This window comes from Chlamydotis macqueenii, chromosome 12 (genome assembly GCF_036417535.1).
Source record: "Chlamydotis macqueenii isolate bChlMac1 chromosome 12, bChlMac1.mat, whole genome shotgun sequence".
Classification (NCBI taxonomy): domain Eukaryota; kingdom Metazoa; phylum Chordata; class Aves; order Otidiformes; family Otididae; genus Chlamydotis; species Chlamydotis macqueenii.
In genome coordinates, this window is record NC_141567.1 from 16,739,530 (window position 1) to 16,757,087 (window position 17,558).

Below are 17,558 nucleotides of genomic sequence, written 5' to 3' on the forward strand. Positions count from 1 at the left end.
TGTATTACAGAATCATAGAATGGCTTGGGTTGGAAGGGACCTTACAGATCATCTAGATATGATATTATGTTCTATTATATCACGTTAGATTAGATTATCTTACATTGTATATTATGTTTAGTTTTATATCATATTCTTACGTATTTTATTACATTATACTATACATTATATTCTACTATACTATATTATATTATATTTCACAGAGTCATAGAACAGTTTGGGTTGGAAGGGACCTTCAAACCCCCCTGCAAGGAGCAGGGACATCTCCAACCAGATCAGGTTGCTCAGAGCCTCATCCAACCTGGCCTGGAATGTTTCCAGGGATGGGGCATCCACCACCTCTCTGGGCAACCTGGGACAGTGTTCCACCACACTCAGCGCAAAAAAAACCATATTCTATTCTATTACGTTATGTTATGTGATATATTCTGTTATATTATGTTATGATATGTTATGTTATATATTGTATTTTTATGTTTTAGCATTTTATTATTGTTTTGTTATTTTTATTAATGTAAAATCTAATATGTTATTTTATTTTAAGTTATGCTATGAGACGTTATGATATATGATATTATATGATATTATGATATGTTACGATATATGATATGATATATTACATTTTGATATTGAAGCGTTGTATTATTTGTTATTATTGTTTTTTATTATATTATCATTATATTATTATTTTATTATTATTTTAGCAGTATTTTGCACCCATGCGAGCACCCATCGAGCAGGCACCCCTGGCCCACGCAGGAACCCAGAACTGGGCGCGGGGCCGGTGCTGCGCACAACGGCTCGGTACCGGTGCCGGTCCCGGTTCCAGTCCTGGTGCGGGTCCTGGTGCCGGTTCCAGTCCCAGTGCGGGTTCCGCTCCCGCTCCGGGTGCCGCTGCGGGTGCGGGTCCCGATGCGAGTGCGGGTCCCGGTGCGGGTGCGGTGGCGGCGCTCCCCGGCAGGTGGCGGCCCCGTTCCGTTCCGCTCCGTTCCGCCCCGCTCCGCTCCGCTGCGGGCCGGGCCGTGCCGGCGCAGGCGCGCTGCTCGGGGCGCTCCGGTTCCGGGCGCCGCTTCCTTCCCGCAGGCCCCGCCGCCCCGGGCGGACCCCGCGCCCCTCGCCCGGCCCACGCTGGGCGGCGGACGCGCCGCTCCCCCCTTCCCCTTTCCCTTCCTCGCACTCCCCAACTTCACCCACCCGCCCCCTCCCCGGCCCCGCCGCACCGGGCTCGGCCCCGCCGGGCGGCGGCGGCGGCTCCGGCTCCGGCTTCCTCCGCCCCTTCCGCCCCCCCCCGCGCCCCCCCGCCGGCCCAGCCGAGCCCGGAGGCCCCCGGCAGCGCCGCATGGAGCAGCCGGCGGCGGGCTGAGCCCCTGCCCGGAGGGAGGTGAGTGCCCGCCCGGTACCGGAGACCCCCCGCTGCCCGGGGAATGGGGTGTGTCGGGGGGGGGACATCGGGGGGTGCTCGCATCCCCCGGTGTTTGGGGGGGAGCGGGGCCGGGAGCGCGGCGGCCGCGGAGCGCAGACAATGGGCCCTGCGGGGCGGGAGGGGGGGGCGGTACCGAGGGGTTTGGGGGGGGGGTACGGCCTCCTCCGTGCCGCTTCACCTGAGGGGTGACCCCACCACGGGCCCCGCCCGGGTACCCCCATCATCCCCCCCCCCCGGCTCGGGGGGGCCGCATCCTCCCAGCTCCAGCGGTGGGGAGAGCGAGGGACCGAGCAGCATCCTCTCCTCCCGGGGTGAGGGGCTGTCAGCTCACCCCCAAACCCAGTACCCGGCACAGGGGGGCTGCCCGCCGCCCCCTCCCGCCCCATCCCCGTCCGGGGCCGTTCGGGTACCGAGAGGCCGAGCCCCGAGGTGCCGGCGGGGTTTTTGAGAGCGGTTGGGGCGGAAGGAGGGAGCGCGGTCTGGGCGTCAAAAGGGGCTGGCAGCGATATTTTTGATTTTTTTTTTTTTTTTTAATTTTTTTTTTTTTTTGTCAATAAGGCGGTGACGGGTTATTTATAGCCGCGGCTGTTGCTCGTAGGTTTATTGAGAGCGAAAGGGGCCATGCCATCGTGTGGAAAAAAAAAAAAAAAGTGAAAAATAAAATAAAATAAAATTGAAATTGAAGGTGTGAGGGCCAGTTGAGCGGGAGGATGAGGATGGCTGCTTCCCTCCCTCCCAGGGCAGAGGGGATCTTGCCCCCCACGCTCCCATGGGATGTGTTCCCACCGGAGCCCATCCTGATCCTGTCAAGGCGTCGAGCGGCCGATGGGACCCGGGGAAGCGCAGCGAAGGGATGCAGGAGGTTTCGGGAGCATCCCTGTGAGGTCCCCATCCTCCCGTCCCTCGTTAAGCGCTGGTGGGATGCTGGTGATGAAGCAAAGCCTCGCGGCGAGGAGCAGCACCGGGACGCCGTCCCTGTGAGCCCGGGGAGTTTGGGGTGGGCTTTGCCCTGCGGCTGCCGCCTCCCCTCCGCCTTTTTGATTCGGGGTGGATGTTTGCAAAGAACCCTTTCGACCGCATCCTGGCGTGCCCCAGGCCTGCGCCGGGGCGGCTTCAGCGGCAGCCGCGCCACGTGCCTGTCCCCGGGGACACCCTGACACCCTCTGCGACCCGGGAAAGGGATGCTGGGGCCATTTTGGGGGTAATGAGAAGGGAAAATCGCCCTGCTGAGGTTTTTTGTAGGAAAGAGGAGGACAAGGAAAACCCTTCCAACGATGAGGAGGCCGGGAGCATCTCTCCGGGCCTCCTCCTGCCTCCGACTATCCCCCAGGCGCCTTCTGCGGTCTGAACAGCAACGTCTTCTCATTTTCTTTTTAAAAGAAGAAAGAATTAAAAAGGAAGACCCCCTCCCACCTGTGCCGTTTTCTCCCAGCTGAGGCTGGGTCGCAGCGAAACCCTGCGAGCGCAGCCAGCTCGCTGATGAGATAAAGGAGGAACGTTTTTCTTTCGATTATAGTAATCGTAGGTGTTACTTGTAATAACAGGCGATAAGATCTTTTGGAGAGAGCGAGGATGTTGTCTGTTTTTGGGCTGGATTTTTTTTTTAATTTTCTTTTTTTTTAAGTTTGAAAAAGCTCGCGTTATTGAGCGCTGGGGGATGTTTTGGTGAGGGCGAGATGGATGAGCGGAGCGGGATGGATGCGGATGCCGGCTGCACACCTATTTCCGATGGGAATGAAGCTTTCTCTACCATCTACCACTAAACTTTATTTAAAATAGGTTTGGCCTTAGCTGGCTCTGGACAGGCTCTGCTCCCCGTTTCCCTCCAGATAATTGGGTTTGAAATGGAAATGCGGCGTCTTTCCTCCAGTCCGTCCCGTGGTGCTGGCGCTCTTCGGACTTGGGGTCCCAAATTCCCCCTGGGCGCCAGTCCTGCGCGTTTGGCATGGTGCGATTTTGGCAGGAGAAGGAAAGGCTGGTGGCTGATGAGAGGGAAGGTTTTCCCTGGTTTGTTTCCCCAGCGCCCTTTGGATTATCAGGGTGGCAAAGGTGTTGGCTGTACCTACCCTGCCCGTCTTCCTCGGCTCTTGGCTGCTGAGCCAGGCTTCCCGGAGGGAAATCCAGGAGTGGGGCTGGGAGGGGGGTGCTGGGGACCAGCACGTACCCCAGCCCTTCTCGGGGTGCAGCGTCGGGCTGAGGTTCCTCGCCGTGGTGCCTGGCCTTGAAGGATGCTCGGGAGGAGGAAACGGAGAACGGTTTGGGGCGGAGAAGAGGCTGCTGGCTTCCCCAGCTGCTTTCCCGAGCCCCGCTTTGGGGATGGGGAATTTCCAGGGGGAGCGAAACCCTCGCCTGGCAGGGCTGAAAATTGCCAAACCCGGTGCCTGGCTCTGCTGAGTTGGCTGGGCTGTTCCCCGGCTGGTTTTTAAATTCTGATTTATTTTTTTTCAAGCTGCCTTCTCCTGCTACGCATCCTCCCTGGGGAAGCGCCTCTGCTTTAGGTGAGAAGGGGCAATGCCGGTGTTTTCCCGGAGCTCTCCGGCGGGGAAGGCAGGGGACGCTGCCTTTAGGCTCTGGATCTGTGCCGGCATCAACTGCATCCCTCTCCCAGCCCGGCATCCCATAGGGATGAGCCCGGACCGGCAGAAGCGACCGTGGGCACGAGGTTGGGGCTGGCCTGGGTGACGACGGGTGACGCGCTCGGCAGGAACCGCTGGCTGTCACATGAGGCCACCGCAGGCAGCGGTGCCTTTCGGGGGGCCGGTTGGCAGCCGCCCCGGAGCTCAGCGCTCTCGGGGGTGTGCGGTTTCCTCCTCTTCGGAAGGCCTCGGCTTTGAGGCAGAAATTAGGTAACGATTGAAATAAAAAAAAAAAAAAGAAATAATCAGGCTGCTACTTAAAAGTCACCCTCGGGAGGAAGAAGGTCTGCGCCAAAATGTAGAAGGGGGCGTGAGGGGCTCTGCAAAAGGCAGTTCCAGTGCCGTTAACCGCCTCCCCCTGTAAAACCGATAAGCAAATTTCTTGTGCTATATTTATAACAATGCTGCCGTCCGATGCCATAATTTTCCACCGTCTGGGAAGGTAAAAATGCTGGGACCGGCTGGAGTGCGTTCCTCTTGGCGGGGTTTGCTGGGACAGTTTCCTCTTTAAAATAGAGAAAAAAAAAAAAAAAATCTTTGTAGAGACTCAAAAGCCTGGAGGCAGGCTATAAATTTTGTATCCTCTCTGCGTTTATAAAATATAAATGCTGGTGACATTCGTGAGCTGAAAGCCCAAACAACCTGCCTGGGGGATTGGAAAGATCTGGCTCTCCTGCGGGGTGGAAAAGACATTTTCCACCCTCTGGGTGGGCTGCGGTCCGGGGATGGACCTTGGCCGTCCCTTCCAGGTGATGCTCCCTGGCATCCCGACCTGGCTCCGGTAGGCCAAGCTCAGCCAGGATTTTCCATCTGGAGTCACACCTCGGGTGAAACCTCCATCCTACTTTTTCTCCTCTGGTTATTTTAAAATAGCGGCATCTGAGCGCCTGGCCGGTGGGAAACGCTGACTTGGCGCTGTGGGGGTGAGCGGCTCCTTGAGCAACACCCAGGGCCGGCTACTGCTCGGCGTCCCCGTGGTGTGCCGGATGGGGAACGGGGCCACAAACCCTGGCAATGGGAAGTTCCCTGCACAGGAGCACCTTTGTTAAGCCAGCTCCTTCTGAACTTAGCCAAATCTGCCTGGGGACTGATGGAGGGGTGTCGTTTATTCCCTGTTTTTCTTGGGCTGCAGCTCAAACTGGTGGCATCTGAACTTTTTGCTCCATGCCAGGTGTAAATTCAGAATTTAACCAAAAATCAGCTTGGAAATGGAAGACAGTTTGAGCTGAGGCCGTTTCCGGGGGCTGCGTTCCCAGCTGACTCTCTCCGGTCCAGCATCATCCAGCGTTGCCCTCCCGTGGGTCCCAGCCACCTCCGTGCCAGCATCCCCAGGCTCATGGGTGCCGTCAAGTTGGGTTTGGGTGCCGTCTCAAGAGGTTTTTCTTCATCAATGGCCCTGAGGCTGGCTGGGAAGAAAACCGACCTGATGCACACGGGGCCCAGATGCTGCGGTGATGGGCTTTGCTGGAAACCCCAGCACTTGGCTTTGGGTCCCCCAGTGTCTGCGCCTCGGTTTCTCCTCTCTGATGCAAAAAATAAAGTGACCTGTGACATGTCCCCACTCTCGGGGACAGTGAGGGAGGTGGTGGCAGCGTGACGCCTGTTCCGGAGGGGTCTGGGCTTGGCTGCGGTGAAAACGGGGCCGTGCTCGCACCCGCTCTCTTCCTCCCCGCAGTTCTGCCCCTTATCTTCTTCCTCCTCCTGTCTCCGTCAGCCTTGCCCCTCGTTTCAGTTCCTCCTTCCCTAAATATTTTAAGCTGCTGATGACTGCTGACAGCAGGGCAGGGCGCGGTGGCCGCTGATAGCCCCGAATCGATGCGATGAGTTCATAAATGCCTCGGGTGGTTTTGGGATGCGCGGGCAGGGATGCCCTCCCTGCATCTCGTGCGTCCCGCTCCGTGCCCCCAGCCTGGCGCGACCCCGGCGCCCCGGCCTAAGAAAGCCTGGTTTGATGCCGGGGCCACTGACTTCATCTCTTCCCGGGGGTCGAAGCGGCGAGAATAAAGCCGGGTTTGTTCCCCTCCCACGCGCTGGTGCAGGATGCGACCTGGCTCGGGGCACTGCCGAAGAGGAGCACAGCACCCCCGGTCAGTGCGTCCCCTTGGGAATTAGGAGCCAGCGGGAGCTCCTGCGGCCCGGAATGCTGATGGGTTTTATCCTGCAGGAAATAGATTTATTTTTTTATTTCTTTTGGATTCCAGGCCTGGGAAGCTCCCAGGGCTGGATCTTTCCGCACGTGGGTCATCGGGCGCCGTGGGAGAGCAGGGCTCCGGCTGCGTGGGAAGGGACCGGGATGCTCGCCGAGGCCTGAGCGTGGGGCTCAGGGAAGCTGCTCCTCGCTGGCCGCGTCCCGCTGGTCCCTCAGTTTCCCCCTTGGTGCCGCAGGGACCGTGAACCGCCTTGCTGGCAGCCCCCCGAGATGTGTGGAGGAGGCTGGGGGCATTGTGCAAGGCAGAGCGTTTGGAGCGTCTCACTGCTGGTTCCCAGCCGGCCGCCACGGTGCCATCACCGCCCCAGGCTGGGGAATGGGCTCTGGCTGCTCCTGGAGGTCATCTCTGCTCCCTTCCTGTCCCCAGGCATCTCCATCCCTCTGTACCGTACCGTTTTCTTTCCTTGCTCTGTCGATGCAGATGCTGTGGTGGCCGCACAGCGCCCAAAGCCTCCGCTCTTAAGAAGCTGCATCTGTGCCAATACTTTATAATCTGGGTGAGCCGCTCCACGCTGGTTCAGTCCCCGGCTGCAGGGGCCCGGAGCTCCCGCAGATGGGCTTTCGCATCGGTTTGGGGATATTTTGGAAGCAACATCTTGAACAGGACCCGTTCCCTTCTCAGTGGTGGAAGAGATACTCGCGTGTCCGGAGGAGCATCCTTTGCTGGGGGGACGCTCCCGGCGCGTCATCCTTACGCAGCCCTCCCTGCCGTGCCCGGTTCTCAGTCATCCTGTCCCCCTCCAGGTCTCATGGTACCAAGTGACGTGTCCCCCCTGTGAGATTCACGCTCCCCAACCTCTGGAGAAGATGTCAGGGATGCAGGTAAGTGCCGGGCGGGGAGGAGAGGCAGGGATGGAGCTCTCCAGCTGTTCGGAGATGGCCCCAGGCTGAGGAGGGACATGGGGACACTTGTCCCCATCTCCCCGTGCCCCTGCAGAAGCCCTGCAACATGGGGACCTGCAGCTTTGTGTGTTGCCCCCCATCCCTGTCCCCATCCCAGCTGGAAAACACCCTCGGAGCTCCCAGGGCTGCCCCAAATCCCCCGCACTGCTTCTGGTTTAAATGGATCCTGTTTGGGTTTGCATCAGAGGGACGGGAGCCCAGCATGCTCGTGAGGGGGGTCCCCGTGGGATGAGGGGGGCTGGGGGATAGGAGATGTGCCCAGCCGGGCTCTGACACTGTCCCCCTCTCCCACATCAGGCCGTTTGGCCGTCCGGTACAGAATGTATCGCCAAGTACAACTTCCACGGTACCGCCGAGCAGGACCTGCCCTTCAGCAAAGGAGACGTCCTTACCATCGTCGCTGTCACCAAGGTAATGCCATCACCCCCCGCAGCCCCCCCGGCTGCTCCTGCCACCCCCCTCCTGGGATTTCCATGGGATGCCGGGAGCATCCCTGCATCCCACAACATGGCATTTCCCGTGCCGGTGAGATCCCCGTGTCCCGCTGGAAGTCCCACAGAGCCAGACAGGGCAGGAATCGGGCCAGGCATTTGGTTAATTAATTTGTGGCCTCGTTAGTTAAGGTTTCCCCGAAATGTAAGCCTCTCGGGTGCCTCCCGGGAGGTGGAGGAGGGAGGGGAGAAGCTCGCCATGGGGGAGTGATGCTGCGCTCGGCTCTGGAGGAGAAAAAGAGAGAGGCCATGGGTCGGGGGGCTCTGGGATGCCCAGCAGCCTGGGAGGGGATCGCAGTGACCTCTGTGGGACCACCAGCGTCAGGATTTGCTGGTCCCAGCACCGACCCCGCCCTTTCCGGCCGTCCCCTGCCCACCCCAGGGACTCTTGCCCGGGACAGGAGGGGCAGCACTGACACTCCGGGGGGCTCCTGTGGTGGGGGGCTGCCATCTCCGGGGGCTGCGGGCTCATCGTGCCATCTCTGCTGTCCCCGCAGGATCCCAACTGGTACAAGGCGAAGAACAAGGTGGGCCGGGAGGGCATCATCCCTGCAAACTACGTGCAGAAGCGGGAAGGAGTGAAAGCTGGGATCAAACTTAGCCTCATGCCGTGAGTATCCGCCGGGGTGAATGTAGGGGGACCTGGCTTCGTGAGGAGCATCCCCACTGTGTCCAACCAAAGACCTGGTTGACCCAAATGTCACCCATGTCCCAAAAAACAGCAACGTCCCTCGCAGGGCTGAGCTGGCCCCGTGCAGGCAGGGGTGAAGGCTGCTCGACATCCCCATCGCCGCCAACCACAGCCCCGTGGCCCCATGGGGTCCCGACCCTTGGGCCAGTGCATCCCCGGTCCTCGACCTGTCCCACGTGTCCCGTCGCAGGTGGTTTCACGGGAAGATCACGCGGGAGCAGGCGGAGCGGCTGCTGTACCCACCCGAGACGGGGCTTTTCCTGGTGCGGGAGAGCACCAACTACCCCGGAGACTACACCCTGTGCGTCAGCTGCGAGGGGAAGGTGGAGCACTACCGCATCATTTACTCCTCCAGCAAGCTGAGCATCGACGAGGAGGTCTACTTCGAAAACCTCATGCAGCTGGTGGAGGTGAGGTCTCACCCTCCGCTCCGCGGCCTGGGGACCATAGGTTGGTTGAAGTTGGAGGGGGTTGGGGGTTGCAGGGCTGCGGGTCTGGAGCCCGGGAGGCGGTGGGACCTTCTCTGTTGACCCCATGGGTTGGGTTGGGGCTGGTGGGGACAGACTCCTGGGGCAGGGTGGAGAGGGTGGCTGGGTGGGCAGGGCAGGCTGCGCAGGGGATGGAGGGGCTCCGAGGAGGGACAGGGATCCCCCCTGCACCTCGAGCCCCCACCGGTGCCATCCGCGGCCTCGTGCTGCCACCTGGTGGGATCCCAGAGCCCGGCATCGCCTTGGCGGAGACCCCCCCCCCACCCCAGGGTGTCACCTCTCACCCCTGTCTACCCCCCCACCCCCCAGCATTACACCACGGACGCGGACGGGCTCTGCACCCGCCTCATCAAACCGAAGGTGATGGAGGGGACGGTGGCGGCGCAGGACGAGTTCTCCCGCAGTGAGTGGCCGTGGCCCTTCCCCGGCTCCTGGGGACCCCCCCACCCCTCCCTCACTCTCCCTGTACCCCCCCGCAGGTGGCTGGGCCCTCAACATGAAGGACCTCAAGTTGCTGCAGATCATTGGCAAAGGGGAATTCGGAGGTGAGTGCCGTCTCCCCGACACCGCAGCAGCCCTAAGCGGGGAGGGGGGAGCTCCTCTGCAGCCCCCCCGGGGTGATGGTGGGGCCCCAGGACGTGGGGATGCTTCCCAGTGCCTCCCGTGCCCGTCTGTCCTCGTCCGCAGATGTGATGCTGGGGGATTATCGGGGGAACAAAGTCGCCGTGAAGTGCATTAAAAATGACGCCACAGCGCAAGCCTTTCTGGCGGAGGCGTCTGTGATGACGTGAGTGTGGCTGGGGAGGGGGACAGCGGGAGGGAGGGGGCACCTCTGCCTGTACGAGCAGAGGCTGGTGGTCCCCGGTGCCCTGCGGGAAGCATGGGAGCCCCAAAACTCTGCCCTGAGCCCTCCTGCGCCGTGCAGGCAGCTCCGACACAGCAACCTGGTGCAGCTCCTGGGGGTGATTGTGGAGGAGAAGAGCGGCCTTTACATCGTCACTGAGTACATGGCCAAGGTGAGACCCCCACACCAGCCACCTGACCCCCCTTCACCCCCTTTTACCCCACCCAGCAACCCCCTAGGGTCCCAGGGCGTCACCCTGGCAGACCCAGCTGGGTCATCCCAGCTTGGGTGACACCTCCTTGGGGCCACCTCCCTGCCTCTGAAGGAGGGATGTCATCCCCACGTCCTGCCCCACCTGAGATGGGGTGGCGGGTGGGGTGCTGACCCTGGTGGCACCATCTCTCTCCATCTCTCCAGGGCAGCCTAGTAGACTACCTGCGGTCGCGCGGGCGGTCAGTCCTCGGTGCAGACTGCCTGCTGAAGTTCTCCCTGTAAGTACGACAGCAGGGCACCAAGGGTTGGTCATATCCACCACCCCAACCTACACCCACCCGCGTTTTGGGGCCACCTCACTGAACCCCGTTCTCCCTCCCACCCAACCAGAGATGTCTGTGAAGCCATGGAGTACCTGGAAGCCAACAACTTTGTCCACCGGGACCTGGCGGCGAGGAACGTCCTTGTCTCAGAGGACAACATCGCCAAGGTCAGCGATTTTGGGCTGACCAAGGAGGCCTCGTGCACGCAGGACACAGGGAAGCTGCCGGTGAAGTGGACGGCACCAGAAGCACTTAGAGAAAAGGTGAGGGAGCGGAGCGAGGGCTTCCCCGGGCTGCCAGGACATGGTGGAGGCTGGAGGATGGGGGCACACCCCAGGCTGCCCCAAATTTTCCATGCAGAGGTGGTGCTTGAGCCCCAGTTCCTGCTGTCTGACCCCCCCAAACCCAAAACAGCTGCCCAAGGGTGGGGAAGATCTGCTGCCCCCCGTCCCTGCCTGAGCCTGCTCACGGGGCTTCTCTCCGCTCCCTCCAGAAATTCTCCACCAAATCAGATGTGTGGAGCTTCGGGATCCTCCTCTGGGAAATCTACTCCTTCGGGCGAGTGCCTTATCCGAGAATCGTAAGTGAGGACCACCCCTTCCCCTTGCTTCAGGGCTGGGGTTTTTCTTTTGGGGGGGATACCCCACGCCCCTGCATCCTGAAACCCACTACCCGCTGTGCCCCCAGCCCCTGAAGGACGTGGTACCCCGCGTGGAGAAGGGCTATAAGATGGATGCTCCCGACGGTTGCCCCGCCGTCGTCTACGAGGTGATGAAGAAGTGCTGGACCCTGGACCCCGGCCACCGGCCGTCCTTCCACCAGCTCCGCGAACAGCTAGTGCATATCAAAGAGAAGGAGCTCTACCTGTGAGGGGCGGGGGGGCTCGCCCACCCCGGCAGACGGAGAGGACCCACGCTGAGGGGGGGGACACGCCGGGGTGTGGGCAGCCCCCCTGCCCAGCCCCGGCTCCAGGAGCGGCCGGGAGGGAGTCCCGGGGGTGTTCCCTCCTCACACCCCAGTTCTCCCGGTCGCTTCCAAACTTCCAAATCAGTCCTTTATTTTTTTGTTTTCCCCTCAAGTTTTGGGGGATTTTTTTTTGGTCTCCCAGGCTCTTTTTTTTTTTTTCTTTTTTTGGGTGGGTTTTTTTTTTGTTTTATCAGTTTTGGGGGGTTTTTTGTTGGTTTTTTTTTTTGTTGTTTTTTATTATTTCAAGCAGGGCCCAGCTCAGCGCTGGGTGTTTTACTAAAGTACGAATCTTATTTTTTAATGTAATTAAAAGAAGAAAAAAAAAAAAAGAAAAAAAAGGAAGAGAGAGAAGAAGGTTAATAAAAGAAGAGTAATAATAAAAAAAAAAAAACAAGCCAATGAAACGGACACACAAAAAGGAAACCCCAGCGACAGAAGTGATGGTTAAAGGGGAGACGCTGGACTCGCCGCCCGGTCGGGAGAGCGCAGCCGCGTCCCCATGAGATGCTTTTTTTTGGGTTGTTTTGCTTTAAACTCGTTGCAATGTTTGCATGCTGTCTCCAGAGGCCTTTTTTTCCAGTCCTGTCCAGTGCTTTATTCTCATGTAATGCTACCGACTGTGAGATTAAAACTGTAATAAAAAAACCATTCCATACGGACGCGGCACATCGCGCCTCAGCGCCCCTCTGTCTGTGGCTCTGCTCCCATGGGGTGCAGCCCTGGGTGGGGGCACAGGATACTGGGCTCCCCTGGCAGGGTACAAGGAGGGGACAGCCCTCCTGTCGCTGCCTGGGGTCCCCACAGAGCTGGGGTGAGCAGCCTGGGCCTCCCTTGTCTCTACCCCCCTCCATGAGAACTGGTGAAGTTATGACAGTCATGAAGCAGCCAAGTGATGATAGTCTTCCTCTTTAGGCTGAGTTTTATTCCTCTGTCCCTGGACATGCTTGGACCAGGCAGGGGAGGATCTGGGGCTGCATTTTGGGGCTGATCCCTGGACCTTGTGGACCTTGTTCCCTGCCCTGCTTGTCTCAGCCAAGGGGCTAAAGATATCTGTGCAGTGGGCCCTCCTGGACCCTTGACCCCAAAGGAGGGGTCCCGACGGAGTCTCTGCTGCCTTGAAGGGTATTGGGCGGAGGTGGCGTCTGGCACGCAAGGCTCGGCAGGTTTAAAATGGCGGAGAATTATTCAGCGTTAAGCGAGGCGCAGGGCATCGGCTTTACCTGCTGCCTGGTTCGCAAGCCGGAGTTGGAAGCTCTCGGTCTTGTTTTGGGCTGGGATTGGGACCAAGACAACTCTTGGGGTTGTCGAAGGGAAAATCAGGGAGTGCTGGGACAGCGGGCACAGCTCAGTTCTGGGTGGGATGGAGTGACACAGCCTTCTGGAGCCCGTCGGTGTGGAGGGGAGGTGACAGTAGCTATAGAAGTCGAGCGCTCCTGATCCCCTTCTCCCAAGACCTCCGGATGTCCAGAGGAGACGGGACAGGGATGTGATGGGGCTTGATCCACCGTAGGGTTTCATTTCTCCTGGACTAACCCCCCTCCTCTTGTCCACATCCCCCTCACCCCCTTCTTCCGAGTGCTCCGGCAAGCTCCAGCTGTATAAGCAGCTTTACTTTTTGGGCTTATGAAGATTAAAGTCATTTACAGGCAAAGCCTGCAAGAAAAGTGGCTTTTGAAATGGCGAGAGATACCTGGCACCTCCCCGTGACGGCAGGCATCTGTGACCGGCTCCGTGCTTTGCTTTCCCTTCCCCATCCATCTCCTCGCCGGCTCCTCCGCCTGCCCCCCTGTGGGGATGCGCTGGGGTCACCCAGGCCAGGGCATCGCTCCCTGTCCCTGCCCTCTGTTCCCTGCAGGCACCCTCTCCCTTCTCCGTCGGCCCTCTTCCCTTTGGCGTTGGCTCTTCCCGAGCACCTTCCCCATGTCCCAGCCCCTCACACCCCAGCGATGTGAGAAGCCTTCCTCTTCTGACCGGACTCACTTCGGAGGAAACCAGAGCTCCAGTCTGTTCCCGGCGCAATCCCAGCTGTGACACTCGCTCCCCGCTTCCCATTTCCCAGGGCTGCCAACTGTTCATCCCAACCCGATTCCCTCGGCGCTGCTCGGAGCAAAGGACCAGCTCTAATTATGGCCCCAGGAGGCTCCTTCTGCTCCATCCCTGGGGTGCGAGCTGGTGACCCCCAAGCTGCCCTCGCCAGCTCCCGCACGCTGCCTACCCCTGCTCCCTCGCCGCGGCTGGCTTTGGCACTGGGACTATTTTTATCCCGATGTACGGAGCCGTTCCCATCACCGCTGGGTACTGTTCACCTCTCCGGCTCCGATCTCTGGTTTTCCCTTCTGAGCGCTCCAGGAGAGGAAGGCAGGGCTGGAGACATCCCCCCATGGGAAGGCTGCGCGCGCCTGCGTGGTCCTATCTGTGTTTCGGCTGGCGTGTGCCATTGCTCCGGGCTTGCTCTCCGCCGCCGGCAGCCGAGCGGCACATGGTGTCCCCATGTGCCTGTTTACATGCTCCGTGTGTCCGTCCGGGTGTGTTTGTGTCACTGCTTGGGTGCAGGCTCTGCCCCTCTCCCCCCGGCCATGTCAGGGTACCTGGCTGTCACATCTCCCCCTGCCTAGAAATAAACGGGGAGGGCCTGGTCCTTCCCGGCTTTAAACTGCCCCGGGCAGCGGGGGCTCTGATGGTCTCCAGCTTGTGGGGTGCTGAACAGAATAACTGGTACTGCACATACATGTGTGTGCACATACGTGTGTGCGTACATACGTGTGTGCATATCCGTAACAGGGGTTTGAGGGAGCTGCATCACACAGCACGGTATACAGCATTCGTTATCAAAATAATGCCAGCGATATAAACAGGTTCAGTTGTTACACAGCGGGGAAGAGGAGTGACGGGCACCACCTTGTACAGGACCTTGCCGCTTCTTCCTTATGCTCAGCCCCTGCTGCCACAGGCAGAGGCAGCGATGTCCCCACTGAGGGATGCACGAGAGCTCAGGAGGCAATTAAACACAAGATTTATTAAAAAAAAATAAAAATTCACTGCATGATGCAACATGTGACATACAGCCTACGCGGTGTATAGCTCTCCCTGAGTCTGAGGCTCAGTACCAAGTAAGAGCAGCAATAACACCCTGACTTCAGGATTTCTTCGTCCTGAGGCGATGACGACGGATTTTCGGACCTTAAAGGCTTGATTCCGTCGGAGTAGGAATGCTTCCTGTTGAAACGGCCTCCCTAGGTCAAGAAAACAGTTTAATTTCCACACAAAGCTAGCTGCTGTGTCGCACCTCGTCTTCCTCAGCCCAGACAAACTCCAGACACGTTTAGCTTTATTTAATTGCAAGATGAAAGGAAGTCATTTTAATTTACAATTTATAACACCCTCACCCTAAGCTTGCTTTATTCCCTGTGTTAATGACACGGTGGCACTGTCACCCTGGTGACTGCTGGGCAGAAGCGAACCCACTGCCTTTTCAAGGGATGCTGTGCCCAAGACCTCGGGATATTTTCTCTCAAGCTTTTGGCAGCTGAAGCTTGCGGCGGTCCGTAACAGTGCCAGGACCCTCCGGCCAGGCAGTCCCCCCCAAGATCCCTCTGCTTTCCCCCCCAAACCTCAGCACTTCAGCGCCTCGGCATTTTCTTAATAACTTCTTAATAGCTGTCACGGAGTAATCGTTACCTTCTTACAGATAAGTAGTTTACACGAAGAAGCTGATTGTGCCGGTGAGGATACGCAACACACTTTCATCAGCTGCTCTACAGAAAAAAAAAAAAAAAAAAATGTTCAGCACAGATTAATTAGTATTGAGGTTTAACCGGTGGCTGTTCTACTGCTTTTTTGCTCCTGGAGGCCTCAAGGAAAGGGGACGGGTGTGCCCAAGGCACGAGCCACCCCACAGCTCCTGCCCAGGGGATGCTCAGCTCCTGAGTCCATTCCGGATGCCACTGTCACGGGACAGATGTCACCGTGCTTCATCCTGGTGCCTGGAGCAGGTGGCTGTGATGGGCACAGCGGGGCATCCCTGTCCCCATCCCAGCAGAGCATCCCCATCCGTGGGTGGGAAGAGCTGCCCAGCGGCCGGGGCCAGGGCTGAGTGTGGCAGTCGCTGCCTTTGCAGTGCCTGTCCCCATCACAAGAAGTGACAATCAACCTCCAAGCGCAAGCGTGACTTCTCCCGGCAGAGCGGCCGCCTGCTTTATTTAGAAACGCCTTCTCGTTTCCTGCCGTCGCGTCTCCAGAGCACACACACGTCTTTCCAGGATTAACTCACCTATTCATGATCTTCAAAGGTTTGAACCTTTGGGTTCCCCTGGATTTCAGGCCGGCAAGGACCAGGTCTCTGCCCTTGCATTGCACCTCAAGGTCATGGACCCTTCCCCTCCCTTTTTGATCTATGGGATGACTCCAAGAACCAGTCCCTCCAGGAAATCCTGGCCATTTCTGGTCCCCTGATCTCTGGAGCATCCCACAAAACCCTGCTTGAGGGGAAGGCTTCCAGGTGTGGCTTTGGCGCCCGTTCTCCCCTCACCTGGAAAGAAGAGCTAAAACAATTCCCTTTACCATGTCAAAGGGAAGGGAACCGCTCGCACCCTATTCCAATCGGGTGTCGACGCTGAGAGAGGATCCTCTTAACTTCCACCGCCTTGTCTGAGGCTGGCTGCTGCCGGGGGATGCGTCGTCTCCCCCCCGCTCCCGTCTAATCCACGCAGATGTGTGATACAGCATAAGCTAATATAATAGGTCATGCGAGGATTTGCATCTCGTTACTGCAGGTTAGAGCCCTGCGAGGAGGGATGAGTCACTCTCCCCTGAATATATTTCAGGGAGAAGGAACAGTTTGGCTGCCCAAAGGAAAGCAAATGGGAAACCAACCACCTTGAAGCCCGGCCACGGGCTCCATCACCGACCTCATGATTCCCTCTCCATGGGGCGCATCGGTCTCCTGGAGAGCGAGCAACCCCACCAGGAGCCATGGGGTCCCTGCCGCTGCCAGTCATCGCCTGCTGATTTTCACCTAGCTGCTTCGGCCAAGTGTTTCTGCTCATCAGGAGCTGTTTTCTCTTAGTTTCTCAGACAGGGAGGCTGCATGGTAGCTGACCCATCTCACCCAGCTGGAAAAAATCGGTCCTGACTTCAAGTCTCTTGCTGTTAGTGAATGCTTAGACAGAAATTCGGACTGAGCAAAGCTCCTAGGACGAGTCACAGCAAAACTTTGCTCTGAACCAACCTAAGGCTCAAACCTGCCCGGCATCCAAGGGCAAAGTGGCTCTGGGACACAAGCAGGGATGCTTTTCCTCCTCTTCTCATCCGCTCTTCCTCTGACTGACAGCCAGGCGTCGAACACGCTGTCGGTGATGGGAGGTCTGCAGGGTTCCTGGGGCTCTCAGTCTGCTTCTCCACAGGCTGTGAAGACTCGCTGCGGGTTAAAATTCATTTTCTGTGGGCTGTCTGTCGGAAAACGCTCGGAGGGTCTGCAGATCAGAGCAGAACCTGAAAACAGTTGGCAGGAGTCAACTGGAGATGTGGTGGGTGATGCCCAGTTGTGCCAAACGGAGCCTTGGAGGGGGTCTCCCCCAGCCCACAGGCCGTGTGGAAAGGCAATTTGCACATTCAGAGGGACGCGGGGGAACCACTGGCATCATTCGGGGAGCCTCTGCTCTGCTGGGATTTAGCCGCAGCCCCGGAGAGCCTTCACCAGGACAAATCCCCTTTGTCACTTCCAAAAGTGGGCTCTGACCCATAACAGCAGTGGCCACCGTGTAACTGCTGGCCAGATTGCTATCAAAAAAAACCCTTTTTTTTTTTTTTCACCCTTTTAAGACAGTTTTGCCTGGTGCTACCTTGGGCAAGAGGGGGAAGGGAGAAGATGGGCCAACCTCCCCCCTCCTCCTCTTCACTTTACTCTATCGCTTGACAGCTGTTCTGTCATTTTAATCTCCAGAGATTGTCTTTAAATTTCGGAAATGAAATGATTTCCCGTGAGCCGGGATTGGGGTTTGGATCCGCGCTCATTTTTCCTGAGCGGAGAAGAAAAAAGGGAGAAATGCCTGTTAAAGCCAGGCTGGCCATCTGGAAGGGAGGTGCGTGTCTGCTGCTGTTAATTGCTCGCTCCCCGGGGCCCGCGGTGGGGCTGCGGCCAAGGGAAATGGCAGGAGTGGGAGTGGGGTGGGATGGGAGCCAGGAGAGCTGGAGGGGCCAAGGGAATTATGCAACGAAGTCGATGCCTGCTCCGGCCTCGGCCTCCCGGTTTCGGTCACAGACGACGGCGTGGGTCCCTGGGCTGGCTCCGGTGCGAGGTAGCACTTGTAGGGGCTAACGGTGGCTTTAATATTAATTAATATCACCAGGAAAGAGGGGAACAAGCTTTTGGG

The 17,558-nt window shown here is 58.3% G+C and overlaps 1 protein-coding gene across 2 annotated transcripts; it reads left to right on the top strand.

The window, feature by feature from the left end:
- The first annotated feature begins 782 nt into the window (after positions 1-782).
- CSK (C-terminal Src kinase) lies at positions 783-11,853 on the top strand. Of its 2 annotated transcripts, none has more exons than XM_086757603.1 (13): positions 783-1,381; positions 7,013-7,090; positions 7,469-7,582; positions 8,160-8,272; positions 8,544-8,763; positions 9,151-9,244; positions 9,321-9,386; positions 9,529-9,628; positions 9,767-9,857; positions 10,103-10,176; positions 10,289-10,484; positions 10,715-10,801; positions 10,909-11,853. In XM_086757603.1, exons 2-13 carry the CDS (start codon positions 7,076-7,078, stop codon positions 11,089-11,091), a joined length of 1,353 nt encoding a protein of 450 aa, XP_086613729.1. In that variant the 5' UTR covers positions 783-1,381; positions 7,013-7,075; the 3' UTR covers positions 11,092-11,853. The 2 variants fall into 2 exon arrangements, with proteins under 2 accessions (XP_086613729.1, XP_086613728.1); XM_086757602.1 differs by lacking the exon at positions 783-1,381 and adding an exon at positions 6,468-6,607.
- The last annotated feature ends 5,705 nt before the right edge of the window (positions 11,854-17,558 follow it).